The following is an 8588-nucleotide window of genomic DNA, read 5'->3' as shown; positions in this document are numbered from 1 at the left end:
CTGGGTCACCCAGACCATCTAGGTAACCTCAACCACCAAGAGTAACAAGTTTCAATGCTTCACTTTGATGAGGACATCACATGCTTCGATACAACCATATTGGCTTGACTCCGAGGTGAAACAATTCTTTATCATAATTATATGTGACACATTTGATGAATTGATGCTGCACCATGATGTGTATTCGTTGTCAATTTTAGAAATACATACATGGATCAAAAATAGTGTTAAACACACATGGAAGGCATGGAGGACCAAAGAAGTAGATTGGGGGCCAAGTCCAAGTATTCCTAACATCCTCCACTAGGCCACCACGTCACTTTTGGCCCAAGGAAAGAAAGACTTCCAATCCAATACGTTTTGGGGCTGGATTCGGACTGCAGCTCTATGTCAACTTGCAATGGCCGCCACGACCTCATCCGGACTCCGTTTTAGGTGTTCAAGTACTCCTTGGAATCCTTATGAAGTCTATTTTCATATGGATCTGGAATCATATCCATATCTTCTCTGAGTCGGTCGCAATCATCGAAATACTACCTAGAGATTTTCTGTCCACAGGTGCTGCGTCGCCTTATTTTGTCCCAATGGGTCGTGTATCAAGTTGGGTCCATTAGGGACATGTCCTAGGGTTGGAGCACGACCCTAACACCCCTCTGGTCGTCCTCCTAGGTATTAATAAGGATTAGAGCCGCCACGAACAGATTGGGTTTTGTTTTGTTGAAAGTTTAGCCATTGCTACTTCCTTATAGACGCGTGTGTCGACTAGACCATCCGTTCTACTCGATTCAGAACCCCAACTTTGTGATTTCAGATTGGTTTTTCATCTCCATATTTGCAATTGAGTTGCTTGTTCTACTTGTTCTTGCTTGTTCTTCGATTGCTTGCAGGACGAGTGCCCTAGTGGCCGGGTGACGCACTCCACAAGATCGCGGCAGCCATTGGAGGTGGTGTATCGGTTGCTAAGGCACAGCTTGGAAGGCTGTAGTCAGGCCGTGAACGTCGTCTCCATCGACCAATCGAGTTATCCCACGCCTCTCATCGAAAGATCGGGAATCAACCCTAGCAGGTTCTTATCACAATTGACTAGCACTCAGCTAAGCCATGAACTAGATGCACACTTGTCACTCACCAATACTAAGAGAAGTCCTTAATATTGATATTTAGCAAATCACAAATTACTTTTTAGCTCTACCACACTCTCAACTGCTCATAGGCTGCTTGAAGTCTTCAGGGTGTCAACAGCAGCTCAAATGACCTGGGGGAGGGGTATATATAGGCTAGGGAATAGCAGCTAGCCGTTGGAAAAGTGTGCACAGAAAAACACACCATCGGATGTTATGATGGTCCATCCCCGGGTGTCGGAACATCCGGTCTCTCACAGACCAAGATTTTGATCGTTAGAAAAGTAACAGTGAAAAGTTGATATGATGCTTCGTCCGACGGTCTTGAGCTGGCATAGGATCATCCGGTGTTGAAGACGTTCTGGCCAAAACCTCTCTGAAAGGAATCAAAGAAAATATGCTTGCTCTGACGCATTCATCCGATGGTCACTTAGCAGGCATCAGAACATCCAGTGCTGAAGGGGTTTTTGCCCAAAACTCTGTAGAAGTTGGTAAAGTAAATATCCTTGCTCCGATGATCTTCTTGACATGGCATCGGAACATCCGGTGCTATGGAAAAATTCATCCGATGGTGGCATCGGAACAACTGATGCCTCACTCCAGATTTCCTACCTGAGAAAATTGCTTCGATGCAACTAGAAATTGGGGCATTCAAACATCCGACGGTGTCCTTCAACTTTCAACTCATCCAGTTCAATCTTGTTTTTCGTCAATTTCTTTGCTTCTTGAGTTCTTCCATGTGTTGTTTGAGTTACCAAGTGCTAAAGAGTACTGAGTATGCATCGTTTTCATGGCTAGCGTAGTATGGTCAAGCTACTATCATTGAAATCCCTCTTAATAGTATGGTCCATGAGCTACAAACTAGAAAAACCTATACTACACTAAGTGTCATTCATCTCCTTGTGACACTTAGTACTAGAAAGGTCCTTAGCCTTGTCGCATTAGCTCCATGCCGCTTTCCAATTCAAATTGAGGGGCCATATTCGAATAAACTTATGATATGATAACTACTATAGATTCGCTTCAAAATACATGGGTTAGTCACAAGTAAACAGTTATCATTTATCACCGAAATACACCCTTATCAAAGGTGCGAAAGGGCCTAGATGACGCCTAGGTGCTTCAGAAGTAAGAACGATGTTTGTTCTCCCGAAAGACTCGATGATCGAGTTTTAAAGGCTCGGAACTCGAGTTTGTTTACGAAGGTATAAAGGCTCGGAACTCGAGTTTGTTTATGAAGGTACCCCTCCTAAACAGGGAGGGGGTATCTAATCTGAGTCCAAAACTATCATGAAACCGAATCATACAAGAGTTCTGAAATGTTCAGTGAAAATCTGACAGAGTTATCCCCCTTCTTTGCACAATCCTACGTGGGGGGTTCAGCTGAATCCCCCCAAATTTTTGGAAAATAAATTGTACCTGCACTAGTGGTGAAAACATCGAAAGTGTACCATTCAGAAAGGATTTAAATCTTTCTACACATTTGTTATAAATAAAAAGCTTACATTGGTCTCCAGTGAGCTCTCTGAAGGTCTTGGTTCTCTTTTTCCTCGGATACCACATCGCTTTATGCCTAAGAAAGCAGCACATGTGAGCAATTTAGAACCAACTGTGACTGAGGGATCCAATCCAATATACAAAAAGCCAAATTAAGCAAACTTCACAAGGAGTCACCTTCGTCGGAGCCATAAACTATCCGCTGCTAGTCTACCTCCTCAAAACCTGATCATAAATTACTTGGATTTGTCTCTAGAAATGACACTGCTACTCCTGCAAGAATTATAATTACTTTACTTATAAATTCTAATTTCTAATGACTTTTTCAGGATGTATATTTAGAATGAAAACTTAGTCAGAGATAAATATGTTCGTCAAGATCGGCCAACGGCTTTGAGAAATAAGATATAATGGAGGTGACTATAATTAAGTCATTAAATGCTGAATAAACCCACAATCAACTGCAAACAGAAAAACCAAACACAAACTGGAACGACTACAGGTACAGATCGTACACAAATTATAGCTGAGACTTTGGCTGATCTTAGTTGTAGAGTATATTCACAAACTATCGATGGAAAATGTGAAAGGCTAGAAAGGTCCTAGCTCATTATTGGAGATCGACTGCTAAACTTGAATACTTACAACTGGATGCAATCAACGGCTACACATTGTAATTTTACAGCAGGTTATCAAGATGACGGTCCATGATCTCCGATACTGTCTCCAAGAAGGTTTTGTCGCTGGTCTCTGGAAGGATAGAGTCCTCTGCTTCCTCAATCAGGGCCTCAATTTCAGATTCTTTATTCACCATTTCCCTGCACATGATGCTGCCAATGTCGTAAGGCGTGAGGCCCCTCTCTGCACCCTTCTTCAGGAGCATGGTGCTCACATGAAGAACACGAGCACACTGAGAAGACAGCTCCCACCCATGGAATTTGAGCAGCGCAATGTCTTTGCCGGCATCAAGCAATTTGATGTATGCTAGGGTTTCGGCACCGAAGGGCTGGCGTGCTTGGGGCCAGTAGAGCCACTCAAACGTGCAATCTTCAAACTACAAAGGAAAAAGGCAATATAAATTTATTTAATTAAACCATGTTAACATGAAAAGAACCAACTAGAAAATAACAATATTCCTCAGCTAACAATTTCTTGGAAGTGACATTGACTTGGAAAGAATGCACAGCAGAATCAATAAAGTAGGAAGAGAATCAGTGTAGTATTCAGGTGTGAAACAAATAGTGTGTTAAAAACAATTTATATGCTGACTCCTTACAGAAACAAAACATTTAGCGAATAAGATATCAATAAATGAAGATAATGCTAAAACTTTATAGTTCCTGTGCTAAAAAGTATGGTTTGGCAATTCAAGTGAGCTAAACAGTAAAAACACATACCTTCTCTGGGAAGCAGTATCCATGGTCAATTGGAACCAACTGCACGTGATCTCCATCTTGGCACACTAGTATGTTCCCTGCATGACGATCAGCATTCGCTAACCTAATATCTAACACAGCAATTTTCTGGACCTCCTTGACAGGAAAAGCTTGAGGGCCCATATCCTCACAACTTCCCTGATTCTCCACAAAGATCTGCAATGATCCAATTTTAAGCTCCTTCCTCATATGGAAAAAACGAACCAATGCAGTGGGAGGTACGCCAGAAAATCCAGTACCATCCTCGGATCTGCACTCATCATTTGGGTGGTCCAGAACATATGCTGCTACCTCCCTTAGTGCGCCTTCCCCAACTCGTGTGCCTCTTTTCAACCCCTCACCATCCACTGACAAAGGAAGGCCCCTGGGGTTGTTCTCCGCCATAGGTTCTTCATCTATAGGCTTGAACACTGCAATATTACTTTCACCTGACTGGTCCTTCATAAAGTAGACTCCCCCTGAACCTTCTGCTGACATGACAGGAAAGTATCCATTTTCCAGACCAGCAATCGTTGCGCTAATCATTTGCATAATGGCAGGAGAAAGCTTTACACTTCTATTAACGATAATTGGCTCAACTGGAGCATGTCCATGTTCTGTATTGTTCAAGGCATCTATGTGTATGTTTCCTTCGTCTCCTGGGGTAACAACTGTAAGCACAGTTTCCTTATCAATCTTCTGTGTTCGCACCTTTGCTGGCTCACGGACAAACATGTGAAGCACTGCATCATCCTTCTTGGCAATATCAGTGATCAACTGGTGATCCTCGAGCTCCTCATCACCAAGTACAAGCTTTTGATCCTTTAGGCTCTCGATTTCCTCCCCGGTCTCAGCAGCAATCTTGTTCTTGAGGTACCCAACTTTGTGGCCACTCTCCACCTGGAACTTAAACTTCTTCCCGTTGGCAGTCTCGATGGTTATTGCACGGAATTCATCCAACCGGACAACTAGGTGAAGAACATTGCCATCAGCAAGCCCATAGTCCCTGACACGGGAGTTGTTGCGTGTAAGGTCATGCCCGCCAAACACAAGCCTTTGCTTTGTCGCAACAAACCCCCTGAACCGCTGGATCCGGAGCTTGACAGAGGCGACAGACTCCGAATCCAGCACACGCATCGGCACCAGTGGCATGCCGGGCACAGCAAGGAAAATGAGAATCGAATCCAGTGGCTGCGCCGCAAACAGACATTGTGGCACAAGAGTAAGCTGGTCCTCCAAAGGGCTGAGCGTTGTAACGCCCGCTGCCGACATCTTCTTGGCTGATTCCCAACGGGCGTCGTGCCGGGGAGGTGTAAACCCCTAACAGTGAAACACCAGTAGAACCGAGAGCCGAGCTGTCTACACTATGCGTGTAGTAAACCATGGAGCGAAAAAAAAAAGATCCCTAGGGTTTCCTCTTTTCAGCAAGGAAACCCTAGGGGGCACCACTACACGCCTAAGCCCGCACCTATAATCCCATCTCGCCCTCGATGGAGTTCAATTTAATTATTCCTGCATAGATCGCAAAAACACAGTCAAGGTTAGTGATTGGGTTCACAGAAGCAGAAATTTGGCACAACCACTAGAGGTCATGAGGGATTTCTTACCGAAACCAGTGGGATTGGACGAAGGCACCGTGAATCCTTCTGCTGCTACTGACGCTGCGACAATGTCACAACGCATCTGCAAATCCCCGAAATAAGTGGTCTATTCGGCTGGACTTATAAGCCGGCTCAAAAGCTGAAACGGCTGATTTGTTGTGAGAGAAAAATACTGTTAAGGGACTGATAAGCCGGCTGATAAGCTGAAGCGCACGGGCTGAAGAAAATTTAGACGGGATTGGAACAACTCGAACTAATACATGAAAAAAAAATCAGAAAACAGAAAGAGTTAATTCCCCGAAGCTACAACTCCTAGCACCTAACTCTAAATCTAACTTTCAAGGAACTACAAGCCTACAATTCCTAGGACTAGTGTCACATACAGTTGTAATAACTTTGCGAAAACGGGAAAAAGAAAAAAAAGGGAAAAGAAGGCCGCATTAGAGCGATAAGTCACCTGGGTTGATGATATAGCCGAGCGCGATCGAGATCAGAAGCGGCAGACCCTCCGGCGTCTGCCTCCGATCCGATCCTACCACGCCACGGGCTCCGATTCCGATCGGGGCCTGCAAAGCGCCCAGCCGCCCACCAATGGCGTCACCAATCCGATCCGACCAATCCACGGGTCGCCAGCAGCACTACAACCCAGCACACTACGCCGCGCTCACTGAGGAGGATGGATCGATCTTGCCGCGCGCGCGGCGGGGCGGGTGGCTCCCGATCGAATCGCCCGCTCGGGAACGAAACCGCTGCCGAGGCGTTTCCGAGTGGCGTATTTGAAGGAGCCGGTGGTATTTGCTTGCGGTTAATATATGGACCCCACGCCGACTGGGAATTTTACGGTGGGTTTTGACTTGGTCGCGGTGAAGGAAACGAGCAGCTACTACGTGGGTGCCAAGTTGAACTCCGATTCGTAGTGAACCCCTCGACTCAAGGCCCATCATTTTGGTCCGGCCCAAGAAGCACCACGCTGTCCGACCCATGCATGGTGCCCACGCCCCTGGCCGGCCCGTTGTGGTGTGCTTAGGCTGTTACTGGAGCACGCCAGGCGGCATCATGGGCGCGAACAGAATAATGGCATGTTTGGATGGCCGGTTTTAGACCCAAAACCTCTGGAAAATACAGCTCCTAATCTTTTTACATGTCAGGAATTGACCAAAACGAGAAGGAATTTCTTCAGAGGAAAAATGAAATCAAGAACCAACTGAACAAGAACGATAGCTGCAGGCTTACTGATAGAGATCAGATACAAGGATAAGGTCGCTAGGGAGACGACAGTTCTACAGCTAAAGCTACTTGTTCTAGGGTTATTGGTTCTTCATATCGATAACCTTACAGCATAGCAGACCCGAGCCTAAATAGCAGATGGCTGGGTGATTAAAAGAAAACAGAAGTTTATTGAAGTAAAGGTACTATCCTTTGATGACTGCCGTTGATCGCCAGATGGACGGGGAAGAACAAGTCCCTGAAGAGGTATACTTGACGCCGACTTGCTCTGTTTGCCTATATGACGAACTGAATGGCTTGCAGTTGATTAAATGGCAACGCAAATGTTCAGAATCCTGACAATGCACCCCCCCCCCCCCCTAACATCCTTGTCCTCAAGGATGAAAAGAAGGGAAAACCTTCCTGACAAATGCTGCATCCTCCCACGTAGCTTCACTCTCTGGTAGATTAACCCAGTGAATCAACCATTGGACCACTGGCTCATTGTTTGGTGGAATCAATCTTCTTTGGAGTATAGCTGCAGGAGCAACATTGATAGTCCCTTTGTCATCAACAAGAGGTAATTTTGGGCTTGGAACAGCTTGAGGTCCAATGTGCTTTTTCAGCTGACTCACATGAAAAACATCATGTAATTTGCTAGCCTTCAGGTAACAGTAATCTGTATGCTGCCTTCCCAATCTTTTCCAGAACTCTAAATATCCCATAAAATTTGGAATGCAACTTGAGGGATCTGTGAGCACTTAATGATGTATGCGTATAAGGTTGAAGTTTCAAGTAAACCATGTCTCCTACTTGAAATTCCCTTTCAGATCTTTGCCTATCTGCCTGGTTTTTTATTCTTGCCTGAGCTTTCTGCAGATTGTCCTTGATGATTTGAGAAGCCACTGTTCTATTTCTCAACTGTTCTTCAGCTGGCAAGTATGGGCAATCAGGAATCGCTACTTCAGCAACCATTGGAGGGGAAAAGCCATACAGAGCTTGAAATGGTGTTATGTTTAATGAGGTGTGATAAGAAGTGTTGTACCACCATTTAGCCAGTGTTAACCAATAGTGCCATCTCTTTGGGCTGTTAAAGCACATGCATCTCAAATAATTTTCCAAACATTGGTTGACCCTTTCTGTTTGTTCATCTGTTTGGGGGTGATATGCTGTTGTTAAATGTAGTTGTACACCAAATGCCTTGAACAAAGCTTGCTATATAGTACTTGTGAATATTGGATCTCTGTCAGTTAATATCACCTTTGGTAGGCCATGTAATTTGAACACATTGTCCATGAAGAGGGTCACTACATCTTGGGCTGTATATGGATGAGTAAAAGAGATGAAATGGGAATATTCTGTTAGTCTATTGACTACAACCAAAATCACATCTTTGTTTTGTGATTTGGGAAGGTCTTCTACAAAGTCCATTGATATATGTGTCCAAGCCATTTCAGGGCAGGCAGTGGTTGTAACAGTCTAGGATAGGGACCAAGTTCTGCTTTGTTCTTCTGACACACTAGACAATTCTTGACATAATTGTTTACTTGAAACTTCATGCTAGGCCAGTAAAACACCAACTTGATTCTTTGATAAGTTGCTCTTTCTCTAGAATGACCTCCCAATGCCGATTTATGGAAACTGTCCATCAGCTGTTGCTTGAGGAGTCCATAGCCTCCAATTAGAAGTTTGCCTTTGTATATGAGAATTCCATTTGCAAGGGAGTAGTTTGGTATGGCTTGCGCATC

The 8588-nt window shown here is 44.6% G+C and overlaps 1 protein-coding gene and 1 long non-coding RNA gene across 5 annotated transcripts; both read right to left on the bottom strand.

The window, feature by feature from the left end:
• Positions 1 to 2407: 2407 nt before the first annotated feature.
• LOC140221374 (uncharacterized) lies at positions 2408 to 2894 on the bottom strand. The gene is made up of 2 exons (XR_011897134.1): positions 2796 to 2894; positions 2408 to 2694 (listed from the first exon to the last, which is right to left on the bottom strand). It is a non-coding gene; the product is annotated as an uncharacterized lncRNA (long non-coding RNA).
• Positions 2895 to 3019: 125 nt separating this feature from the next.
• On the bottom strand, positions 3020 to 6414 carry LOC117866528 (phosphatidylinositol 4-kinase gamma 4). 4 transcript variants are annotated; one of them, XM_034750761.2, is made up of 4 exons: positions 6092 to 6414; positions 5641 to 5887; positions 4016 to 5545; positions 3020 to 3672 (listed from the first exon to the last, which is right to left on the bottom strand). In XM_034750761.2, the coding sequence occupies exons 3-4, from the start codon at positions 5303 to 5305 to the stop codon at positions 3298 to 3300; spliced, it is 1665 nt and encodes a 554-aa protein (XP_034606652.1). In that variant the 5' UTR covers positions 5306 to 5545; positions 5641 to 5887; positions 6092 to 6414; the 3' UTR covers positions 3020 to 3297. The 4 variants fall into 4 exon arrangements, with proteins under 4 accessions (XP_034606652.1, XP_034606660.1, XP_034606678.1 ...); XM_034750769.2 differs by having other exon boundaries at positions 5641 to 5782; XM_034750787.2 differs by having other exon boundaries at positions 5641 to 5773.
• Between the last annotated feature and the right edge of the window lie 2174 nt (positions 6415 to 8588).

Source organism: Setaria viridis, chromosome 1 (assembly GCF_005286985.2).
Source record: "Setaria viridis chromosome 1, Setaria_viridis_v4.0, whole genome shotgun sequence".
In the NCBI taxonomy this organism is placed as follows: domain Eukaryota; kingdom Viridiplantae; phylum Streptophyta; class Magnoliopsida; order Poales; family Poaceae; genus Setaria; species Setaria viridis.
This window is presented reverse-complemented; position numbering and strand designations above follow the sequence as displayed.